The sequence below is a fragment of the Pseudopipra pipra genome, chromosome 7 (assembly GCF_036250125.1).
Source record: "Pseudopipra pipra isolate bDixPip1 chromosome 7, bDixPip1.hap1, whole genome shotgun sequence".
NCBI classification, from domain to species: Eukaryota; Metazoa; Chordata; class Aves; order Passeriformes; family Pipridae; genus Pseudopipra; species Pseudopipra pipra.
The window spans coordinates 20,077,561-20,104,280 of NC_087555.1; the positions used below are offsets into that span (position 1 = coordinate 20,077,561).

Sequence of the window (26,720 nt, forward strand, 5' to 3'; positions counted from 1 at the left end):
AGAGTTTCAGTTCTATTAACTGTTTCAGTACTAAGTGTTTCAGAAGAAAGAAATCAGTAATTACATAGTGGCTTTCAATACTATTCCTCCTTGCAGAGTTTGCTCTCTTTCATAGTGACTACCAGAAATTTTGGATTTTCCTTGATGCTTTCTCTTTCAGATGAAACTGCTGTCTTATGATCATTTGTCAGCAGAAGCACCTGTCCCACGAGCTCGTGGATGTAGCATGCAGCCCATGGCAGGACACAGGCCACTGCAGCACATTACAAGAAGGAGCAGCAGAACTGAGTGTCTGCCCAGTTAAGAAAAAAATAAAGAATCCAGATTTACAATAGCAAGGAAAACCTTTAACTGTTTATCAGCATACAAGTCAGACATGCAGTTCCCCTTTCACCAAGCAGCTGGTTGAGTTACCAGTGCTTTAGATCTCCTGAACAGACCAAAAAACCAACGAAGAGATTACGCCTCATTCCTCTTCGAGAGTGAGGAGGAACAGCCATTCCTGTTCCATGGAAAACAGCAGAGGAAAACAAGGGAGATACTACCAATTCTACTGCCATTGAAGAGTAACTATCACACTCACTCCAGAGCATATAGCACGACTTCACAGACCCTTGTTCTCTTTTCTGGTCATGAAACACTGGTTAGTCCTTCATTGCATGTAGCACTGAAGCAGCTGACAAATCAGAATTAAATGGACCCAAAATACCATTTACCACGTATTTTTCCTCAGATCAGATATGTTTTAGAAGCTTAAGAGGGCTTGATGGTATTAAAAATTCAGAGCTAGAAGCCTATTTATTTTCTAGGGCTTTACTGCTACACGCAAAGCACAGACTGAAGAATTCTATGCATTTTGTTACGATTTGTATCAGCACAGTTCAGAATTTCAACAACCAAACAGCTGTCTTAATTTCTTTCCCTTGCATAGTTATTTTTCCAATACATTTTTGGAGGAGAGAATTACTCTGCTAGTTGAGAAAAGCAGTATAGCCAAGAACTTGTAAACAGCCCATATAATTTTCACATAAATGTGCATGACAAGCAAAAAACCCACCAACTCTAGATAGATAAAATGTCCCTCAAAGCAATGCGCATAAACACAGTTTCAATGCCCTAGGAAAAAAAATGTCTGGCTAGGATATGAGAGAGAGACTCTTCTCTCCCCTACGTCAAAACTAAAAGACACCTCACTTACAAACATTTCAGTATCCAAGTTTCTTCTAGAAAGGAAAGAGGGGGGAAAAACATATCTTCAGACTCTTCAGTCTGCACATTTCTATGTTTTCACACATAGAATGTTGCATAAACTCAAAAAAACTCTCTTGGCCATATGTTTCTTTCAGCCACTCCTTGGAAACCACGTAAATGTCTCTAATAAACATCTTGCTTAAATGTACATAGCCGTAGGACAGACAAGTCATCAGCCTGATGACATTCCAAAGTCCCAGACTAATAACCTATGCCATCACAGGTTCTTTCACGTTGATCTGGACAACAAGGTGGGAGAACAGAATGCTGTCTCTTTCTATACTACTTATTCCTTGAGGAAATCAGACATGCCTCTGCACTGGTAGTGTGAGCAGCAGCACAACACGCTGAAACTGGGAAGAAATTGGAAGTGGCTTGGGAATCGACACTGCATTTGCTTTCTGACACATCAGATTTTAACAAAGGCATTCTCGGATTCTGTACTTGGTCTGGCAATCAGCAAAGTCTTTTTCTTGATATTAGGCAGTGCCATGGGGACAGACTAATAAAAACCCAACAGAAATACACGGAAGTAGAAAACTCCACTTTGCACACTCAGTTCACCACTTTGTCATCTCCTTTATGCTCCTTGAATCTTTCAAGTCGAGAAAAGGAGCCAAAATTGCCTAAATTCACACAAGAGAAAGAAAAGCTAAGGACTGACTAACCCCAGCAGCTCATAGAGTAAGCTAAGTGCCTGATCTTTGCAATCTGAGGTTATACCATGTGGATGCCTTTCCTAGTGACTGCAAACTGTGACTGCCTTTAACTTCAAGTTTCGTGCCAGAATGACCAAATAGTTGAAAAACTAATAATGGATTATTAAGCACCACCTGGTGAAATTATCTCTTTTGTATTTCAAATAGATACTTATCACCATTAACATCTCAAATCTTAAGCAGGTACATGATGCCATTGAAGTCTCACCCTTAGGGTCTCTACACCCCCAATAATCAAATTACACCTTCTCTTTCAGATTGACAGACAAAACTGTGGGGGGGAATGCTGGTTAAGTTTCCTGAAAAAAATAGTTTATTTTCACTATAATGCCATGGCACAAACAGTGTCTATAGACAGAGATTTTATTACTGCCTTTTTCTTCATATAACCACCATCTGCCAACGGTCAGGATATCTGACAGACTGGCAGCAAAGGAATTATTCCATTTGGGAAAAAAAAGAACAAAACCAAAAAACCAAACACCAAAGTAGTGTAGGTTTTGGAGTTTCTCTACACTCTGTTTAGGAATAGAATTGGAATTGCTTGAAAAGAAAAAGAAGGGAAGGGAAAGAGAAAGTGAGAAATCCAGGACACTAAGAATCTAGTGATGAAGTTATTGGTATAATGTGTTTGGGACTGGATCTCAGGTGTCATGCATCTCAGGCAAGTGTGTTTGTCACTAAATTTCACTCTCAGCCTTTGTCCTATTGAAACTCCTCTACGTTATGTAGTGCCCACGCTATTCATTTGCAAGAAAGATAAGGCAGTCAGAAATGGCCTACAGCCTTTCTGGCACAGATGCCTTCTCCCTTTCATCATGCAAAAGCCACTCTGGGCCCAAGGAACACTTTGTCTAGCAGTAAATTGAATCATCTCCACGTAAAAAGAAGTGGAACTCTTTTTAGAGTAGCTTCACATTTGCTGTGTGTTCTGTCACTTTTCTTCCCAAGCCACAGTCAATCAATATCATTGCCAGCAAAACTCAAGTCTTCTCTGGAGGGACAACAGCAGCTCAACGGGTATGAAGGTGTAGGCAGGGATCACTGTCATTTTGTCTGCTCTGTACTTATTACATAAGGACACATTTCGTTCTCTGTCCTGGCTATGAAACTCTCCACTGACACCCCAGTTACTGAAGACTTGAGTCTTCCCATGACATGTACTTTATGCAGCCCAGCAGCTGCCACACAGAGACACTACATCTAAAAAGCCACCTGTTAACTCAATAGCTGTGAAAAGGCTACAGACCTCATACCGAAGAATTTCTTTAGTCAAAACATACTGAAGTACCTTGCTTAGTGCCCTGATGGGCAGATTTAACTAGACAAAAGTTTAACACCCATACTGAGGGGATAAAAGGGTAGCCCTGGCTTCCCAGTGCTAGTCTGACTGTCTGCCAACAACTTCATCCAACATCTGACAGGTCAGCTGGTGGCGCATACTCCACCACTGGAAATGCTCCCAGGGCAAGGCACACACGGTTGGCTGGATAACACCTCATTATCACAGCACTATGTACATACAGAAATGGAGAGGCAACTCCCACTGCACCTCCTCAAACCATTAGCAGATGGAACCTGAACTATCCACCCATTATTTATGCCATGTTGCTTCTTTTTGGGCAAGTATTATCATTACTATCAAGTACACATATTGCAATAATGCCCAATGGCTCCCTCTAAACAAAACTGGCACTAAATTCTGTCAGCACTTCATTACAGCTTGACCTTACCTTCCATTCTGCATTCATAGCTGTCATCTGCATGCTTTCTCCATAATGAATGTCACAAAGGACATTACCATCCAATCTGTGATGGTATTTCATGGTATGTTTAAGTTTTTCTTAACAACTAGGTCAGCCCAAATGTGGTGGCATTAGTGCAAGAGAGTGAAGTCTTTGACCTGAGTTACAGAGGCAGCAAGATATACCACCCAAATACACTAGCTCTAACACTAATACAGTTTTAATTTTTTCCCAAGAGTCCATAGCCTTTCCCACAAGTTAAGCAGACCAGTTAACAACTACAACCCTTGAAGAAAAAAAGGGTGCTCTTCACTGATCTCAAAAATCATTTACTCTAAGGCCACCAGCTTCTGGCAACAGGATGACTAGGTTTATCCATAATCTCACCCTGCCTGGCCTTATTAAATATTTAGCAAGGAGGATTTTAGCTGTAAATACCAATGAGAGGACTTAAGCACTCTGACACTTAAGTTCCTCTTTTTATTAGAGGGCAACCATCTTTAGTCAATTTATCTATTGTCTTCTTTTTGTTTAACAACCCAACTGGCTTTCATCTTTACTCTTCCATTTCAGATCTCTGTCAGGTTTATAGCTAAAGGCAGGGCTCTAGGCACCCTAACACAAGGCAACTTCTCTTAAAGGATCAGGCTGGCACCCTGACAGTACAGAATCACAACTGTTTGACTTCTGAAAGCTTTTGACTATTGAAAGTACACAAAAAGCACAATCTGACTCCTTCAGGAGAATGAAGATTGTTTGTCTCATTAAAGAAGTCATATTCTACCAATTTGTATAATTTTCTACCTGTCTACAGAAATACCTGTAAAGCACAATGGGGAAAACTGATGAGAACATGGGCTCAACAAAACTCAAGAAGAGAACACACATCCTTACATGCTCTCACAGAACTTCCTAAGAGTGCTGGGCTTTTCCTGGTTGCGTCTTTGTCGAAACCAACGTTGAATGCTGCGCACATCCCAGTCCAGCTGCTTGGAGAGGCCCTCCAGCCTCTTCTCATCTGGATGCTATAGAACAGAGAAGTGTAAAAATTAGTTTCTTGCCCAATTGCATTAATGCTTTAAATTTAGAACCACTATAATTGACTGTTGACTTCTTATCAAGGCTGCCTGAGAGACACATGGATACACAGAAATATGTTCACAGAAATCTCTACTGGCAGATTCCCATCAAAATACATTTACAGTGACTGGTATTGATCTAGAAGAACAGATCCTGTAATATGACACACAGGTCATTACTAGTAAGAAGCTTAAAGGGAACAATGGGATTAAAACTTGTTTGAAACTTGGAAGTGAAGGTAAGTAGGTATAAAATGCCATGCACCTCTTGAGCAGCGGGTCTTACAAACACCCCGCTGCCTGACACACAGCGTGCCTGTTCCATCCTCCTACATCAGGATCTTTGTCCTATCATCTGTTGCAGTAGTGAGGATGGTTTGACTGGCACAGAAAGAAGATAAATCCCATGTTTGTGAATTTTAATGTTAAAAAATGAGGTCATTAAACAAAGTGACAACTTCAAAAGGAAAATCACTTTGACAACAATGAGAGAGAATGTTTTTCTGTAAAATTAACTACACACAAATATTCTGCAAAGCAGAAAATGTGGAACTCTCATACCATCAGCACAGCTGCAAACCAGTGCAGAGGTAAGGTAAGGCAAAAGAAAATAAGTCTGTCCTTAATTTTAAGAGCAGTACAGGCCACATCTTCAATCATTCAGCAATTCTACATGTACAGCACAGCATGAGTACTACTTACATATTTCTCCCAATCACATTGCTTTTTAAAGAAACAGAAAAAGCTTTTGGACAATGTGTTTTCTGGAGTTTTAGCTTTATTTCTGCAAGCCAGTTATATAATTGAATGAGATACAAGAGCTCTCACGACAAAAACTTCTTAAATGCTACAAGATATAGAACAGCAAAACTTTGGTCAGGCTGAAGTTTTGTCTATCAGCCTCCACGAAAACACAAAAAAAAAGGGAAATGAGACAAGAGAAGGATAAAGTATTTGCTGTCTATCTCAAAGAAGTTTTTTAGTCAACTAAAGTAGCCATTAGTTTATAATGGAAGGTTAAGAAAACCAATGTCTGTAACCTTAGAAAACTCAAATACTTGATGCAGCTTTTAGGAGTTTGACTAGAGAGAACTGTTGTATGTGATTCAAAAAAGGTAGTTAGCTAAATTGGACAGTTTCTCTGAGAGTAGCTACCAGATTCTGCTGGAGCTCCTCTGGACCTCTTTGCCCTCACAGGGATTTCAGGCCCTCTGTCAGACTACCAGATTCTACAAGGAAATATTAAAAAAAAAAGAAGTAGAAAAAAGAAAAAGACCACAAAAACCCCACAACAAACAAAATCCAACCATTCATCTGAGAGAGCATGTGCTACAGCCTTCAGAAAGAAGGTATGTACAAGTCCCTCCCTGAAAACAGGACAAAAGCTACACCAAGTGCCATGGTGATCTCAGGAGAGGGTGGGACACACAGGAAAGGCAGATCCACAGAATATTTCACTGTCTGTGGCACTGAACCCAATTTTGCCCTCTGAGTCTAATACTTTCTGTGGCATGCCCAGCTGCAGCCTGGAGCCAAGGTGGGACTGAAAAGCTCCTGCAGAAAAGTTTAGGATGCTTCAAAAAGTATGGACAGAATGACAAAGGTTTAGTTGAGATGTCACATGGTGAGAGATGTATAGATAGAGATGTAAGTTGTGGGTGAAAAACTTGCACAAAAAAAAATCTGCAAGCTCTATTATTCACTCAGTTTCTCCCACTTTTCTATCTTCTTCTCCTGTAGCTGGGATACCAGCAAGACACCAGTGCCCTGTGCTCAGGCAGTCCCCTAGAAGGAGTAGCTCTAAGTTTCATGGAAAATACAGTATCAATCTTACTGGCTCAAAATTAACTCTTTTTTTTTTTTTTTTTTCCAAAAAACCCAAAGATTTTGTGGAAATTTCTAACAGATAAGAAGCAAAAAAAGAGTAAGTGGCCATATGACATCTACAAAGTGTTTCTGTGAAAATTTTTTTGATTAAAAGCTTACAGGAGGTGTCACAAAGGGATGCACAACTGCTCAATCTGGCATACTAATGGTGTCCCCAGTATTAGCATTTCTGATTTTAGGTGTAAAAATGCAGCACTCCATTTATCTATTAGCTTTGCTTTATTCAGACATAGTTTGTAGCACAATATCCCACTTTATAATGTAAATATTTTAGTTAGACACTACCTTTGTAATAGCTGTGAAAACTTTTTCCAGAATAGCATTAGGTTGAGCTTTCTGTGGTCCATTGGCTTGGACTTTAAGGCCTAAGGCACATGGTTTAGCAATGAACCTGTGAGAAACAGAAGAATGAGAAAACAGGTGAAATCCTTCAGTTATTTACTTCCTTACTGTTATCAATCAGTGACATGTGGTAAATGGGCAAACATTATAACCCTGCCAACAAAAACAGTACTTAGCTTTCCAGCTCAAAAGCAAGCTCATACAGGCAATTACATTGCAAAATAAGTAACATCACTTTGAAGGATGAAAGGAACTCCACAGAGCACATGAAACAGAGGATTTTCTTTCATGTATTGAAAAAAGAGATTAGAACAAAAGCATGAGAGGAATGCCTCCTAGAGAAGCACCAGCTAATGAAAAGAGCAGGGCAGCTTGCAGAAATGAAGAGCACATAATATTATCCTCCAAACAGAGCCTTTTTCGTAAATCAGTTTCCAAAGTAGCTACTGCCTCAGAACTCCTTTTGTACAATGGAATTTCAAAATCCTGAAAGACAGCAAGCACTTAAGCTGCCCAATCAACATAATTTTCTAGAAGCATAAAGTTTACATGGTGCAGAGCCACAGCAACGCTCTGCCTCCAAACTCTTCTGCTAAAATAAGAAGCTGTCACAGATTCTAACACCAGTCCATAAGTTCTCTGATACGTTTTAGAGATGAATTGCATAGTTTACATTACATATACTCAAAGACCACCATTCTACTCATTAAAAACTAAATAATTTGTAACTGTGAGTCCAATTCTGGAATTCCCATGAAAGTTACAAACTCTGTATAGGAATCATATTCACGTATGAATACTATGAACTTCTACCATCTTTGAACTATGTAACTCTTGATTTTACTTAAAAGACTTCTGTTTCCTAAAACTTCATTTACCAACAAGGACCAAAACAACAGTAGGTAGTTTAGTTCCATGTTTATCCAGTTGAATGCCCACAAGGTATTAAAAATCATTAAATTCTTATCCACAAACAAGCCCCATTTTAAGCACTTTCTTTTCTCCTTTACTGACTGAAGGAATGGGATATCCATGATATAACTTCAACAGAAAGGCAGTTCCCTAAATGTGCTAATTTAGATGAAAAAAAAAATAATTTGGTAAAGTCAAAAGCAGATAAAAAGGTCCAGTTAGAAAAAATTCGACACAAAGCAATTCCAACAAGCTTCATGCTGAGCTGATCTTCATTTACATCTAAGCAAACCAGCTGGGTTTGCTTAAATGACATTCTTAAAATGACGTGTCACGTTAATGAATAGCATAGATAAATCCAGGACAAAGCACAGCTACAGTGTTTGTTTTGATTTTAAGAAGAGAATTGTAATATCGATGTTATACTCATTAGCTAAAACAAAACACATTTTCTAAACAGAAATTTGAGTTTTTCTTCCTTTGTTGCTTATGTTTTTCTCATGCATGGGAGGAACGGGCATGTGACCCAAACCAGAGCTCGTCCCCAAGGACAGCAAAGCAGTCAGGACACGTACAGGTTACACAGCTGCAAGACACAGGATGATCTTGTCCAGCCATGTCAAGGACAAAGGGACAGGGAAGGCTTCAAAACCCTCACAGAGGTCCTACTAGGACACTCAAGAGAAACAGAGCAGTTTTAACAGAAACATTCTATATACCTGCAACACTGAGCAGGTTTTACCACTAATTCAAGTGTGGATGAGCCAAGCCATGTCCACATGATTACTTTTGGTGGAACTAATAAAATTTAAGAGATGTTTTTTACTTTTCATACAAAAATGTAACTAATTCAAGCTGTACTTTGCAGTATAAAAACTTTTTTCAAGGCTAAAATAGAACTTTCAAGTAGAATTTAATTAATAGGATTGCAAATGTCCCATCAGGTGTCATAAAAAGCATCATTAACATGATAGTTTTCTGTAATAACTTAAACTGATCCATAAGTAAACAAAACAGAATTAATGTTTGATACATGTACAAACTATGAGCAATTTGCCAAATCATGCACTTCTTAAAAGCACTATTCATTTTTTTCCATTTCTGCTAACACTGTGGTATTCAATTCCCTAAACAGTCTTACTGAAACCCGTGGGACTATTTATTGCATAAGGTACTGCAATTAAGAGTGAATAACTATTGTGAAAGAGTAAGGAGAGCAGAATTGAGTACATTGTCAGCTTTTCTCTTTAAAACATGTAAATCTGAACAAACACCACACTAATATCTCTTTTTCAATGGATTTCAATACAGCTGAATTGAAAGCTGGTATTCAATTACACAAAAATTAAAGGACAAGCATCTTTTGCTGAATGCTGCCCCTTCTCTTCTGGATATAGAAAAGAAAGACCAACATAAAAAAAGAGAATTAAACTCAGAATTCAAGAACCTTTTTAAAGGCAGCTTCCTCATGCACAGTCTAAAGCCACATTTAAAAACAAAACCAAATAAAAAAGCCCACAGTCAGCCAGTTCAGATAACGTGGGTTACTGCAGAGCATTGGAGTGGAAAGCACTCAGCCTTTGCAGGCACACAAACACCACACCGTGTGCTTGAAGACAAGCATTTCAGTGCCCCTCTCAAGGCGGGGACCAGCTTGCACTTTGGAATCCTGTCTTTCTCAGCTCAGTTATTTACAACAGCAACAGCAATGCCTCATACTCCAGCCAAAACTCAGAGATCAGTTTTTTGCTACAAAAGGGGTTAGGAAACTCTTTGCAAGATGATCCCCCACCTGCTCTAGGGCATAAAAAGAAGCATCATTTTCACCACAAGTACCATTTTGGGTTTCCCCAAGCAGGCGTGGCACTGCACAAGGGAGATGACCACCCCAGCTGACCATCAATGCTGGGGAATTGCTATCAGATGCTATCAGATTTTATAAGCTCTCCTGCCATTCACATACAACATGTTTTAAATGTTGTTTTTATGTCAAGAAGATTTCTGAAATCTGTTAAATTATTAATTTAAAACTTTCAAACCACATGCACTGAGACAGTTGACCTGTCTTCTCCTTGATCTCAAAACCTCTCCTTAGGATTGCAAAGACTGAATTCATTTCAGTTGCTGCCCTACTACTGTAATTTCTTAGTTTTGCATCAGCCTTCTTGTTCCTCCTGAGTCTTGTGAAGGCAATGACTTTTTCTATCTAGGTATAACACATTTTAATAGCTAACAGGCTTTGTAAAATCTTCATCCCACAAATTAGTAAACTTCTTTTCCCCTTGAATTATTTTAAGCACAGAAAGTTTCTTCTCTCACTTAAGCAACTTTATTTTGTCGGCAACTTCAATATGGAAGCCCACTCAGAAATTTTCACTATTGCAAGTGAGAAAAGCCATGCCAGTGCACATTTCACACTTAGAAAAAAAATTTGTTAATCACAGCTGAAATCACTCACTTTTGTCATTCATTTGTATCAAAAGTAGGTCACATGATGGACCAAGAGACATGACTAATGGCCTCTTACTACATACCATCCATCCCATAACTAACAATCTATTTTCTGAGAAGACAACTCAGCCTGGCACAAAGGATCTGCACAAAATCACCCTGGAGACTGTTCCTACATGATTTTTGCTAACAGATAAAAAATTCTATAAAGCTTTAGCCTTTCATGTACTTGAAAATATTTGAGTTAATTGCTTGTCAGGGCACAATGAGAGCTTGAGTCTCCTCTTCCCGTGCTGAGGCTGCATCTATATGGAGAAATTTGAGAAAACTGTAGTGAATGTGAAAGCGTGCAGCACATCTCTGAATCAACCCAAGTACAACTAGATGATCTCCAGAGGTCCCTTCCAACCCCAACCATTCTGCGGTTCTGTGATAACAAACTCTAGTTAAGTGCTGTGCTCTGATTACATACATACAGCATTCCTGTGAACCTGGTAAAAAGGCTCACTCAGACACTGTCATAGTGCAAGTGGTGCTTGCATAAAGGCCTGCTTACACTGCTAACACCAGCCAGCTGTGAGCTCCATTAAAAAAAACACCCCAGCAAGCTATTCCTGCCAATCAAGTATATCCATAAAATCTCATAGTTTCCTATCAGTATATTTACAGATAGCAGGGAAGGCAGTTAAACCAGCAAAAATTCCTCTCTGTGTAAGGAGGTACGCAAATCTGTTTTGAAGAGTCTGGCTCCTTTTTTGAAAGAGTGATGCAGAGTAAATTTTCCCAGCTCATCTACTTTATGCTCACTAAACACAGATTGTTCCAGGGATTTATGATTACAATTGTCTAACTTGTTTGACATTGCTTGCTGGTTTTAAACAGAAACAATCTAAGTTTGCTCTAACTACAAGGATGAGTAAAAGCAGAAGAGGCTTGTTTCTGAGCAGATGCTCAACAGAATTACTACCACAACACACGAAAATAATTACTGAATTTGTTTTGTTATTTTGGTATATCTGATGTACTTAACTCAGAAGTTACTTGTATTAGTAGCAATTGAAAAATAAAAAAAAAAAAAACCAAACAACAAAACAACAGAAAAATCTTAATAGTCCTAGGATAAATTCAGTAGGTAAGCAGGGTTATCACTTCAATATACCTATACCAGCACTGGTTTTGGCTTAATGTTTCCCAACACCTTATACTGCAGAAGACCCAACAGCATCTGAAGCACAGGCAGGGGTCTTAATGCAATTAATCTCATCTGGTAGCTGAAATTTACGGGCTTTGCTGGGAAATGGGTCACAACTCCCTTTTCCCTCATGAAATCTTTTCAGAGGTAAGAACCTGTCTGCCCAAGCAAGAAGCCCAGCACACGACTTGGTACATCAGCAAGAGCCTTCTCCTACTGAGCATCCCAAGCAAGAGCATCCCAAGCACTGTCTCAGAGGCAAGTGTGCAGGAGAGGGCAGAGCCAACTCTTTCAGGGGGACTTAAACCCAAACCACCTGAAATAACTTCAGAAAAGCAACGTATGCATCTGCCTGTCATCTGAGAGGTTAAATGCTTTTCCTTCTCTTTTCATAGAGATGCATTAGCTGTTATTTCAACACCAGCATCATTATCCCATACCTCACATCAAATTATACAATCTAAACACTATATGGTGCAATTCACATGTGTTTCTAAAAAACAAAAGCTAAGCAGCTTGCAAGAGAATTCAGCTTACTGAATTAGTGAGGTTTTTGTCTTTGGCTCAAATTATTACAAAGCATTCATACACACTAGAGAGGGAAAAAGGTTCCTGGAAAATCAGTACTTTGGAGTTTGTTTTTTTCCCCCCAAGGTTTTGAAAGCTTTTTGTTAATGTTTTGACCCAAGAGACCTTTCGAGGAAACAAATGTCTTTGACCTAAGCCTTTCATTAAAAGGCTTAAAAAAACAACCGCAAAACCAACCAACCAACAAAAAAACACCTTCCATCACCAATATCCTGCTATTTAAATACAGAGAAGGGAAGCTATTTGAAATCTTTCCTAACAAAGGGCGTTGCTCATCCCTCCCAACAAAATTCAAATTACATGTCAAGCTGGCAGCAGAAAATGCATCTATTACAATAAATGCTTGGACCTCATGGAGCAGGGCTGGCAGAAGCCTGCAGTGCCATTGAGGGCTAGTGGAACTAATGGTCTGGAATGAGAAACTGCTTATCTATAATAAGAAAGCACAACCCAACACTTTACTGAGTGCAGGTATTTGTAAGATCTAGTATGGGCAGAGTTCTACAAGCCAGTGGTGGCAGAAGGCAATATATCCCTGCACATGGGCTCTGTCAGGTTTGCTCCATTGGCCAGAAGGAACACCTGCCAAGTACTGCCACAGCCCCTCTAATGCTACTGCACCACTCCCATTTCAGCCTTTTGAGAGAAATGAGTCTTTCCTTTAATATATCAAAGATGGACATAAAAGGTAGGCTGAAGAACAGCACTACACCTGTAACACTTGATGCAATAGGAGTACTGACACATAACATATTAGCTGTACAAAATCACTCCAGCTCTGCTTGCAAGAGCAATACTTCACCTTCCAAAAGGGGTTTGTAATTATTCAGCTGATAAACTAAGTGCCCTATAAATTCAGCATATTGTCCTAGCAAAACAGCATCAACTGTTTTTTTCATACTTTGGATGCCATGCAAGTGAAAAATGGTTTTCCACAGATCAGCTTTAGAGGAGAAAATTCTGTCACAGTAATCTGCTTCAGGGCAATAAGGGATATAAGGGCTTCCACCTAGGAGTACTTTCACGTAATAGCAAGTTTCACTTCACCCAACAATCTGTGAAAGGTACCTGTGGGAAAAAAGGATTTAGCATCTGTATTTCAGCTTGAAGACTTACTGGTTAGTGCAGTGCTAACCCATATAGTTTTCAGTAAATAAAACAAATTATCCTTATCACTCAACAGCAGTATTACAAAATGTTTTGACTCTTCAGGAACACAACTGACATGACTGACCCATACCTTTCAATTACTGTAAAATTGTTTTATTTTCACAGTTGGATTTCTCATATTTATATTGTCCTGCCTTTTCTTTTTTTTTTTAACTGAACATGCATGTCTAAAAGACACATCTCCTCCTTGTTCAAAGTTAAAAATACTCCCCTTTTCTGGAAATATTGCTCCAATAAGAAAGACCATGACCCATAACATCTATTTGGCTTAAGCTTTTGCAAACCTGCTAGCTACCATCCCAAGCCACAGGCCAGACCCTACTGATCACAGCCACAATTCCAGACCCTGTTCACACATACTACTAAACCTTTTTGCCTCACTGAGTTGGAAGACCTATTTAATCCTTTCTCCAGGTTAGTTCACAGCAGGACCGACTGGTGCAGAGGGTGTTCAGCCACCAATATGGGACTACCCCAGTGCAGCCTCTACCTACAGTGCTCCAGTTGCTTTTCCAGTTTGTATGTTACAATGAAAATGTGTCACAAACAAATATGGAAGCAATTTTTTTGAATATACATATGCATAAAGTTATAAGCATTTCAGTTTCTCATGAAACTACATAAGACTGAAGAGCTGAAACGGGTAGGAACTATATGCTCCAGAATAGAAACAAGCACTGCACAAATGTAGACAAAGGTCATAAAAAATATTTTTGCAGCCGGCTGTCTAATGCTTTCTTTCTTTGTAATGTCTAAAAATAAAGAGTTTAGTCACTCTGTAACTTTCCAAGCACAGATCAGGCAGAGGGAGAAGGAATGGAAGGGGACATACAGTCTAGTCCCCCCCACCTCTCACACATGGTGTCTTCTCTCAGCCGCCCTCCACCAGCCTCACCAAGGCTGTAGAGGGTATAGATGATACAATGCTGAAGGTTATCACTCATACCCTTTTTGCACACAGTAAAATCAGGACACACAAGTCAGGATCAATGGTCTCCAAAATTCTAGCCCACTGCTAAAGGTCAGTGAAGATAAAAATATTCTCCCAACTTCTAGAAAGTTGTGGCTTAGGGACTTTCTAGACCAAAAAAGGCATCTTTCCACATAGCAGTCCCCAAAGAGCTGACCCTCCCTACCCAAGCTGCACTAGTAATTCATTGAGCCTGTGAAAACTTTCCACAGCCTATGGAAGAGCTCCCCAGTATGAATTCAGACTGTGTGAAGACAACCATCTCCCTTCGCTTTGAACTCATCGCTGTCCAGTTTCAGTTCTGCTTTATTTCTTGCACTGAGTAAAAATGAACAGTCAAACCCAAAGCATCCTTTCTGTGCCACTCCTGACATTATAGATTTGTCTCCTACTCCCCTCTGCCACCTTCTAACATACAGAGTTGATATGTCCCTTCATTTCAGCAAGCCTGGGACAACTAAAGCAAAGAACCAACCATAAAACATCTACATATGAAAAGACACATTGTTCAAATGGGATTAGATGTTGGACATAGAAAAGGGCAAAAAGATAGCACAAAAAGAATTGAAAGATTGATAATTTAATTTTTAAATGGCAGTAGGTTACCTAAAACAACGATGAAGTTCTAACTCCCCAGGCTCTGCAGCATTACTTTATCTTTTACTCCGGTCACATCTTAAATATGTGAGTAAAAAAAAACATTTAAAAATTGTGAGGAATACCTGTGTCTACATTAAAGCTGCAGGCAAGGCATGCCATCCACTGGCCTCTTGGCATATACACGCTTTCAATGCAGTTCTCCTTCATCCACCAAGGCAGATTCCAAGGTGCAAAAGAAACTGCAGCTATCTGCCACTTGGCACAACCCAAAAGTTGTTAAGTGGCTCATAGCAATAGTCTAAAGAAGCAAAATTCTCAGCAATCAGTTTGATAAATAACATAGCTCTGCCCACTAGAAAGTCAATGCTACTCTCCAGGTTTCTCCATGGCAGTTCTTGGCCTGGTCATTACATGATAACTTGCCTCATCAACTTCCTCTTAAATTCTAATTTATTTTCCTTACTTTGATCTATTTACTACCAGAAGGCCAAAAAATGAAGGATGTAGTTAAAAATCCCTAGTGATTAATCTAACAGCATACAGTCCATCTGATATTATCACTAGAGACTGTAGCAAGTCACAGAACAAAACTGCAAGAGTTCAGCAATGCCTTCCTGGAAAATATTAGGAGGTGTTTGAAATGTTGAGAAACTACATTGTTCAACTTAAATAGGAACTCATTAGGTTACATCAGGTTAGAATGCATTTTTTGAAAGCAGAGAAGATAGATGATGCTTTGTATTCGACGAAACATTAAAAAATATAAGTCCTTAAAATGTTTCAGGGGCACAAGAATCCTACTCCACTGCCTTGCTCCATGGGTTCTGCAACCAATCCCTGAGCAAGGGCAGGTGCTGCAAGAAAGGTAAACCCCAAACTTCTGTCTGTCTGTTACAAATGTGCATTTTCATTTGAGCAAATAACCCAGCCTGCCCACATGATTTGCAGGCATGGTCTGCTCCTGAATGTTGTCATCACACTACCTGGGAGTGGCACAAACTTCAGGTCTTGAAAGAAGAACACACACCACAAAGTATTTAAATAATTGTAAGCTTTCTTTTTGTCCTGTTGTGAGTTTGGCTTCTCTACTGCTGGTGGGCTGTCATTGCATACAGCAGAGAGAATTTCAGTGTATGCCTAGCTCTTATGGACAAACTCGTTCCTCTGGTGCAAATTCTATTTCTCCCTACATCAGGAGTTAGGACATGTTTCAGGAACTTTCCTGCTCTGAGTAGAATGTTCACACTAAATCTTTATTCTGGTGCAAACTGTTCCCTTTGAAGAGGGAATAGGTCATGGATACCTCACTGAAGGATGGTTGTGGTTCTGTAAGTACTTGAAATAGAGACGGTTGGTCTGACTTGGAAGGTTAAGCTTCCAAGAGCTAGGTCACAAAATCATCAAACCTTTTGCAGGAACTTCACGAGGAACCAATTTGCATTCTGGCTGGCAGGAAATAGCCACAAAAGATGATCACAATGTTATTCATTCACTGTATTTTTTATATGTGTATGAGCAGATGCATATATGTATACTGAAACACGCATACATATATAAAGTATATGTAATGGCATATGTATTTATATATTGTGCATGTGTATATGTAATATAAGTGTGTATATATAATCAAACTTCAGCATAACATTTGACTACTCAACTACAAGAATTAGAGCCTTATTTCTTTCCAGACACTTTGCACAAACTCAGAACAAAATCCAGTTCTTAACTGGCACAAAGTTCCTCAGTTTATTTCTAACTAGATTCCAATAAAACAAGATAAAAGATACATGTAGACATTCAGGAAAACTCTTTCTAAAGAAGCACGCAGCCAAACTACACAATAAATTATTTTCCTTACTTTATCCTTAAATTATTATTACTTAAGAAAACAAGGACTGTTTAAAATTCGCAGCCAGGATGGGCCAGGCTGACCTGAGGTGTTCCCACCTGCCCAGGTACAGCACCCTGAGCAGGGGCAGCCACTCAAAGCACACTTGTCCTACCCTGCCCCTTTTACTGCAGTAGCAGATTAGGGCTTCAAGAAATTGGAGACTATCACTGCCCAGAAAAGCATGGAGTTTTCAGCTGGATCAGTGACCTGATTTGATTCACTCCATCAACACAGCATCACTAAACAGACATTAGCAAACCTGAGTGTGAACTCTCCAGAGACTGAAGCCAAGCCATCACAGGACCATATTTAGATTCTGCTTTGGAAATGTGACCTTCGTATTTCTTAAAATGTATTCTCTTCTGAGAAAAGGTATTAAAAAAGCATATTAGGATACATGCAATTAAAAATATTTATTATCAATTAGTTTTTCCAAAAGAAATGATTCAACAAAAGATTCATAAAATTACCTATACAAATGCTCACACCTGAAACCTCAAAACCCAGCTCAGATGGACCCCTTTTGAGAAGTAGTTTCTACCTACATTGTATGAGTTTTAAATACAATATGGACTGATCAAAACATTCAACAAAGACAAAAAGCAACTAGTTCTCACTATCTCCCAAGTTTTTCTGTACATTTTTCACCTTTCTATTCTACTGCTGAATTTTCTTAACACTTTCTTGTTTGATTGCCACCTCAGCAGGGCACTCTTTTGGGAAGGCAGAGAAGCAACCAGGAAGGCAGCTGCAGCTCTGCATGCAAAAATAGAGCACCCAGCCCTCTAGATGAGCTTAGTGACCCTCTGTGCATCCCACCATTTATTGGGAGATGGGGAAACTGGTGTCTACCAGAGTGCAGGATACACTATATTGCAGTGTTTGAAATGCAGAGCCTTATGTTTTCTGCCTTCTGCACTGAGCCTGTCCCAAAGCAAAACCTGCCATCACAGGCAAACAATGAGTGCGCGCACAAAAAACCCATAACACAGCTGACAGGCATCTCATTGTACTCCTAACGCGTGATAAACAATTACTGATCGGACAAAACAGTGCAAGAACAAATCCTATTAACAAATAATAGGATTTGCTAGCGGATCACCCAAACCTCACTTTGGAAATGACTCCCTGGGCTGCTGCAGCCAGAAACCTCAGACAGGGAAGGGAGCCATGCAGCAGGATGCACTGGTGAGCTGCACACACAGCTACCAGCCAGCCACAGGAGCTCACCACAGGAGAACAATGCTGGGCTACCAGGTTTGACAGCATTTGAAAATGCTGCAGCATGTGACAAACAGAAGAATAGAAGTCATCTCTTATCTTGGGTATTTGTGAATAATTTACACACTGGATCCATAAGCGAGTGTGTTTTGTACATAAAACACAAAAGAAACTTTTGCAATCTTGCTTTCTTTTAGCTCATTACAAGATTTTTGTCAGCAACTTGCACACTACAACTTCATATGGCCTCATAAAGGACACCTAACTAAAACATGGTTCCCTAATAGTATTGGTATATAACTTCCCACCTGTACCAGCAGAAGGTGTAAAACTAACTACTTGTAAGATAATAGTTACGTAGAACTTTCAAGTGGCAAGTATTTGTTACTCTTTATGTTTCTGTTTAGGGTGCCATATGCCTTTTTATCTCCTTAGGATCATTACAATTGTCTTGCCTTATTTATTCGTTTTAAAAGACACTTTAGCACGTGCTGCTTGGGATAAAAATCAAAACTGGGAACCCATATGACTTATAACTATCATTACAGAAGATTTTTTACACAACTGTAGATCATCAGTTTTATTTTTTAAATGGCAAGAAACATCACTCCTAAGATTAGTCATGAAGTAATTATTGCTTAAGAGAATAACTAAAAAGTTAAAAGGAAAAATATTTTGCCTTTAAAACAAGCTGTGACCAGGCAATGTCAGGATACAGCTTGAGCAAAGCAGCAACGTACGTACTCCTGAAGGTACAGGCTAAGCTAGGCCAACCACCAAAACCCACCCAGCAGAACTTAAGACACAAACACACTGCATTGTTGGGGATCGGCTCTTCTGTAAATCTTCAGTGTGTGTCCCATTGCTCTGGGTTAACTGAGCATTCTGGTATGCATGGACAATTATGAGGCAGCTCAGCCAAAAAAGCACAAATTCTGTTTAGAATGTTATCTAGTATGTTTGTCTGACAACTCAAATGGAAGTGGCAGCCAGTCTCTCACCCAGCTGGGTTATAGATTAGCCATGGGTAATATTGCTGCACTTGAACTGTGGAGGGCTGTGTGCTTGGCAAGAGCACAAAGAAAGGAGGAGGTGGAACAGGGAGGGGAAACACGTAGGTAGGAATCACTACAGGACTCATTTTGAAGCCTCACCCACACACTCTGCTTGCCCAGGCAAACCTAAGTGTTATAAACTTATAGGCCACCATATGCCCCTGGCCAGTGTGCTGCCAAGATCCTCACGCTCCCCTGTTGCACAACACTCTAAGACATTCAGCAGGCACATCAGTTAAGCGCCTGCACGGTGCCTGAACTGCAGCAAGGCTTTGTGAGCACTGAGGGCACATGGTAATTACCAGCTTCACAGGGAATCATAGATCAAACTTTGCCTTCCCTTGAGAACAAATTAGACACGACATCTATATCCAGGACATGACAAAGTATCACAGCCCAAGACCATAGCTCACTTGGAGTGGGATGGGAAATGTCAGGCCAGCAGATAAAATGCCTCAGAAGGATACTCAGAGCAGCTCCTGCGAGCAGGCACCTCCTTTCAGCTCCTGGGCTGACAGTCACTTCCTTGACATGCACGTCAGTCATTGTCCCCTAAAGAAATGTTTCTGACAAAGCCTGGCTCCCAAAGAGCGTGACTGCTGATTTCACCAACAGGTAGAAACACGAAGAAAAGCAAAAAGTCTTCAGAATACCCTGGACTATGGTATAATCTCAAATTTTACTTTAGAATAGGAAACAGTGATGAATTTATCCCATTGCAAGATCAGCTTCTACCTACAGGGATATTTTCCCAGCTTCAGAGAGAAGCACTTGTGAAATCAAACAGGAGTGGAAGAAGGAAGGCTAGTAAATGGTGTTACACTAAAGTCACAGCAGCATGCATCCATTTCCAAGCCTAACGCAGGGGAATATTGTTGACTGACATGTACAGGCCACCTAAGGAGAGAGAAAATCTCTGAGGAGTTCCCCAGAAGCCCACAGAATCTCCCCTGGTCCAAGTACCACCTTAGCTTTTCTCTTTCCCCATCACTGAGGTTCCCTCCTTGCCAACCAAGAGCTGGAACTCTTGCCCTCTTCAAGAGCCTCTCCGGCTGGCAAGAACCAACACTGGAGCCACAACCAGTGTCGTAAGAGAGCAGAGATCACATGCAAACAGTGAGAAACAGCAAAGCAGCATGAAGCTATACTCCAGGGCCACTGCCTATAGCAGAATGAAAGAGAGCCTCAGGCCAGACTATGGGTTTAGGCAATCTCCTGATGCAGGTTCAGTTGTATCTCAGAGCAGCTTCAGGAACAGAAGTCAGTTTCCTGGCTTTCAGTTGGGTATGGTTTTGCTGTAGCAGATACAAGTGGTTCAAGAACAAAACTAGTTATTGCACAATGCAGAACAGGTAAAAAACCCCCATGTCATTCAATTAAGGAATGGCTATAGAAGGAGACCTCTCTGTGATCAAAACTAAGACAAACATTATACATAAACCTCATTATACATAAACCTATTCAGCAACTGAATATCCCCCTTCAAATGTCTGTTGTAATGTTTATTCAGAGCATCTGGAGAATCAAAGCCCTGGTCGACAGCCTGTCATGAATCCCCATGCTGTTACAGTATTTAGTACTAATCCCTGGTGCTTCACTGCTAGGGGAAGAAAAATATACAAACAAGTAAACCAAACAAAGGCCAGGACCACTTGCTATAAATAGATATAAGAAGGCAAAATGATTAATTTAGACATGTTATCAAAAACTTTAAAAAAAAAAAGTCTTTCAGCCTCAGTTTGTATGCAAAGCAGTACCCATAACTCCTACACAAAGTAAAGAGTGAGTGTATTTCACATACTTAGTAATACTGCAGGGAGGACAAAAAACCAAGCATGTAATGTCACGCAGCTATCAAGTAAGACACAAAGAAGAATGACTGAGTGGCAGGGCAGAAAGTAGCAAACCCCACAGCAATGCACCAGATGTAGGTGCCTTCCATTCCTTCCTCACCACACATGCACATTTCAATAACACTATACAATAATGACAAAATTTTACATTTAGTACACCAAATTTGAACATTCAAAACCAATGCAGCTGTTCACACAGAGAACAAAAGCAAAAAAAAATAAAAGCTCTTCTGAAAGAGCAGATTTATAACTGAGTCTGTCTGCACAGCCACGCAGATTGAAAAAACTAGGTCAAATCTTGTGCTAGTCAACCTCACTGCTGTTCCTGCCCAGCCCTCCTCCCCTTTAGCTTTCAGTAGTTATTGAAGGAATCAATTAACAAGAATCAATTACAGACCTATCATGCAGGTCTCAAATTACTTCTGCCTGGTACATAGCAGGGGAGTCATCTATGCAACTACAGATGGAAGGGGGAAAAATTATTATGGTCTTTCCAATTCACAAATCCTAATCCTAGAGCAGAGGTACATTAGCAACTAAATAAATGATGCATGTCAAAATATAAAAGTAGAGGGAGAGGGACAAGACAAAGATAGGCTAGCAAGAGGTAAAAATAGAGGAATTGCTGTGCTTTCACTTTTGCTGTGCTTGCAGCAAAACCACGGTAGCATCTGCCGCTTTTAATGACATCTTGTTAGAGTATTTTGTACAGCCTCATGGTGAACAGTTTTAGAAATCTCATAAATATCTCCATTTTGACTCTACATTTCCAAAGAGAAACTGTAATACTAGCTTTTATATCTACACCACCCTCTGTATGTTTAAACTATTCTCTTTCAGGAAAAAAGGACTCACACACTGCAATTCATATATTCACTGTCACAAAGGCATTACAAAGTTTTTAAATCTTCACAAAATCTAGGAACCGAGTCAGTCCAATTTCAACTTACTCATTTTTATTCATTCCTCTCCTTCTGTCACAGAGACAGAAGGCACTCTATTTCATCATTAAAGAAAATAAAAAAAGGACATGCCATTCTGTATTAGCCAAATACTAAAATCACCCTTGAATCCTATTTCCACCACATGCAATATGCTGCCTGACAAGTTACTGCAAGAAGGCAAAGAATCAGCTTTCTGACTTACTGCAGTGATGGCCAACCTAACTGGTTTGGCAAGTCACATACCACAACCTCATACGGTTAAGTGCCACATGCTGACAGCTGACGGCTGGGGGAACACTGGCCTGCCACACAGGCTGGGGGGGAACCAGTTCCAATTCTTGCTGCCAAGTGCTTCCTCTAACAATGTGTGACAGCGGCCTTGGACACTGCTGGTGTTGCTGCCTTCCACACGAGGACTGGGACACTGCTTACAAGGAACCTCAGTGGTGGGAGAGCAGAGGGGAGGGTGCTGCTGTTAGGCAGAACTGCCTCATTCATTTGGTTTGATAGAAAATAAAGACCATTGTGGAATGTGACACTTGCAGATCTGGCTGGTAAAATTCACAACCAGTCTTGAGCCATTTAATCAAATTAATGGAAATCGTCATAATTTGTCTTTCCACACAGGTGCTAAGCAGAGTTTCTCTTATGCTACTAAAGCCTTTTTGTCTCACCAGTAAACTCAGGGCTGCTACAGACCACCCAGAAAAGCCATTTGGAGCACAGCATACAGCTAAGCAGCAGACTACACAGAATGCATCCTAAATTCAAGAATGTGCACAGGGAGCCTTTGTCTTTGATGTTTCTTTACTTTTACCCTTCCTGCCTTTGGCTGAATTCCTTTGAAGCCAAGGCTATGCTACACACAACTCATCTAAATCAGTCCCATCTGGCCTTTGTTTCTGAGCTGTATCTTATCTATGGTGGTTACAGTTGAACTTTCATTGTCTTGAACAATTTTTCACCCTTAACGCAGAAAGCCATAAACAATTATAGCCTCAGTACCTTAGATAAACAGCTAAGGAATTCCTGAGGAAAATGTTTGGGTTTTCTTTTTGGCTTGTTGGTTTATGTTTGTTTTATTAGGCTTTTTGACAGTGACACATTTAGAGAGGGGAGGCATCTTGGACCTGAACCCAGGAAGACATTTGGAATTTGAACCCTCTGCTGAATGTCTACTGGATCAGAAGGTAAGCAAAGAAACCACAGTGATGAGATTCTTGAGGTAGATATGAGGAGCTGACAACCAAAGAAGGAAAAACAAGCATTTGCGAGAAAATTGCCAAACTAAAAACATCCCGGAACCACTACATTGTCAGGTGGCAACATCCATCATACTTCGACTCACTCGGTTTTGAAGCCTGTACCTTAATGCTCAATATTTCTTCTTGAGCTATGCTCATGCATGATGGTCTAATAAAGACCTTCTGCTTTTAGAAAAATGTGAAGCTCTTTTTATAATAATTCCTTTAACAGTGGTAAGATAGTACATCTGGTTTCACCTAAATGATATTTCCTTTATTTTTCTATACGAAACAAAGTTTATTTTTACTTCTAAAATACCAGCTGAAATTACAGCGTACTCAAAAATCAAGCTGGAAATTACTTTTTCCTTCACTTATTTAAAAAGATACTCAAACTAATGTTTTATACAATTTAACAAAAGCTCTCAGGAACATTCAAACTGTATGGAGTAAAGAAAGTGAATTTTTTCAATTATTTAAATTCCTTCTGTAAGATCATTAACGTATTTTACGACTGACAGTCACAAATGCAAACTTAACAGATCTCCCTTATGAAACAAATGTTTCTCAATAAGGAAATAAAAATTTGTGGATTTTTTTCCTAAGCCTCAGCTATTGGGGAAACATCTACGAGTCTTTCAGAGAACAGCTCTCGTTCTTTATTGGGTCCTTGCCATAATGAACATCTGCTAAGTCTATAAATTAATTGCCGAAAACATCTTGTTCTTCTAGATGATCCAGGCGATCATAACTGTTCTGGGTTACTAGAGAACATTATCACTTTTCTCTCACACATAGAAACACATTCCTCCCTGCCCTTACAGTACAGCATAAAGCAAGAACAATTATTTGGCATTATTCTTAATGTCATAAAAGAAATCTTTAGTGCTAATCAAATGTGTTGCATAGCAACACATTAAGTATCCCTAGAGGATTTAAGAGGTACCTTTGCACTGTGATGGCCTAAGGATATGAAAGATGCCTTGCCCAGCTGATTGAAAATGTTCTCTATCTTAAAATCAAGAATTCTTTCATCCGTCTTGGTTTGCCAACAGCAGAGTTTGTCAGGCAGTTGCAATGGGCAAAAAAAAGTCCACTTTAGAAAAATCTTTGCATGTAACAGTATTTCTCTTACTTCCCCACAAAAGGCCCTTCAGACTCAAATTTCACCTAGTTGCTTCATCCTCAAGATCTCCCATTCTTCCTGACTATATTAGGTTTGTCGCCTCAGCTGCAATTCCTCTGTTCTTGGAGCTCTCAGCTCAGCAATCAGAAATTGGCTTATTTTAATGCTATTTGTAACTTCTACAGATGGAAACCACCTACCCTAAAAACACCTGTATTTCCTTTTGGTTTTCTTTCAGACCAGTTCCTGGTCTCACTGACCACCCAGAGCTCTGGTGAATGACAAGGATCCAATCTGTCACAAAGATCTGCCAGAAGTAACAGTACCTACATTTTCCAACCAAAGCTGGAAGGTTATTATTGATTTAACTTGCAAAGAGGAGCAAAGGTGCTGTAGATCCCTAATGACAGATTTCTAGATGTCATCAGCAGAAATAAACAGATACCAGTCCATAACCATTTTGGGTCACATTAGCCAGCTGGTATCTTTTTTATCTCTTATTTGCCATTTGTCTTCATTGAAGATTCTGCAAGAAGGTGGGGGTGGTGGCTGGACATGCTACACCCTTCTATGGGGGACAGGATTGCAATGATACAAACACTATGGCTTTCTACTGCTTAGTTAAAAATAGAAAAAAAAAAGGTAAAATTTTAATTCTTCTTAAAAACTTTCAGATTTGTCCCATGCATAAGTTGAGGAAGACAAAGCATACATACATCAAGCCTCTTCCTTTCCTAAGATACAAGTGTTCTCATATACCTTTGAATTTAGAAGTGTATCTGAAGAGAATAGTTGCAAATGCACATTGTTTGTGGTGATCACAAACAAACGGGCGTGCCTGGTGACACCACATTCCTCCCAACTCCACGCACTTACATCATGGTCATGTTTTCCCCACACACACTGTATCTTTAGAGTCACTCCTCTCTCCCACGGTGCAGAAGACACCTGTGTGCTCCTTCCAATTCTACGTCTCTGCCCCATTCCCACCTCTGGTCCTCAACCTCTCTGTTAACGATTTTTACCTAGCAAGTACAGGAAGAATTTCGGGAGTAATTAATTCCCTAAACTTTAAATTCCAAGAAAGCAACAGAAGTGTCAAGATATTGAAGAGCAGCAGATTGTCACACCACAAGTCACGTGGTTGCTGCACTGCATCTCCACAAAAATTATCTACATTACTCACACACATGAGGGGGTTGACTTGTCATGATCTGTCATCTGACATGCAAATATTTATTGATGGCACAGAAGTATTCCAATTTCTGTTTTTATTACTCATTATTTTAACACTGTTAAGAGGCCTTGGAACGGCAAAATCACTCAGCCTGTTCTGCAGTAGGACCAAAAGAGGTTATGTTTTATCACTATTTCATTTATACCATAAATAATCCAGCTGCAGGACTAAGATCTAAACCTAAAACTATAAACAGAGATGAAGCACACTCCATTAGAGTACTATTGTCATAAATAAAACCAAAGAGTAAGAAGGCCATTATTAAAATTACACCAATTACAGGAGAATAACTTTGTAAATACATTTTATACTGTGTGTCCTAAATACCATTCAGGTGTCCAAAAGCATTATTAAAACAAAAATTTTTAAGGCATTCCAAAATTTATTTCTTTTTAGCCAAATAAAAAGGTCACATCCATTTGATATAGAGCACTGCCACACACAGCAACCCTCCTCTACTCACAGATCTTCATGCCTAGTATTATACCACACTTATGTAGAAAAGCGTCAGCATTTACTCCTGCTAGTTCTTCATCTTTACACAGCCTTATTACACAGCCAGCTACACAGCCATCATATCATTACTCACACCTTTCTCAACCATTCATATGCATTAAGTCCGCTTTCCAGACCTGCATCTGAAAACACACCTTTAGAACAGGCAAATATTATATTATCATTATCACCACTACTATTATTATTGTTGTTGTTATTGTCATTATTATTATGCTTTCAATACAATTTTAGAGGTAAGAAATGAGGAAGTAAAAAACTCCAACTGTGTATAACTCTTCTAGGCACACTGTAAATGGATGGCAAAGCAAGATGACACCATTAAAATTAAGATATTCTGACAGCTTGCATATTGCTACCATGAAGAGTTTCTTTTGTTTCTTTTAAGTAATATGCTGAAAAATTTCCAGTCGAGACAATATTCAAGGTGTTAAAAAGTAAAAAAAGTAAACGCTCCAGTGGCTGCTAGAGAAAGTGCCTTTTTTTCAAGATCTGGGTTCTCCAAAACAGATTTCTGATAAGGATTCCCACAACTTCTTCATCTTCTTCCAGGTCCATCCTTGTCAGAGCAGGAGTGGGACTCATTCATGGTGCTCCTTTAGAAGTGAATGCTTCATACAGTTGATGGCAACTATCAATCACTGGGACATCTTATTTAAGAGATGAGGAGAAAGTATCCCATAAAACTCAAGTGTGAAGGTGAAATCTTCCATCTTTCTTCTTCTGGTCT

At 39.6% G+C, this 26,720-nt stretch overlaps 1 protein-coding gene across 3 annotated transcripts in view; it reads right to left on the reverse strand.

The window, feature by feature from the left end:
• Positions 1–26,720, reverse strand: part of CERS6 (ceramide synthase 6) — a 108,718-nt gene that overhangs the window by 68,878 nt on the left and 13,120 nt on the right. For all 3 annotated transcript variants that reach the window (XM_064660965.1, XM_064660964.1, XM_064660963.1), the window contains exons 2-3: positions 6,967–7,072; positions 4,610–4,740 (exon numbers count right to left, since the gene is read on the reverse strand). In XM_064660965.1, the coding sequence (XP_064517035.1) occupies positions 4,610–4,740; positions 6,967–7,072 (237 nt within the window). The remainder of the gene's footprint in view (positions 1–4,609; positions 4,741–6,966; positions 7,073–26,720) is intronic.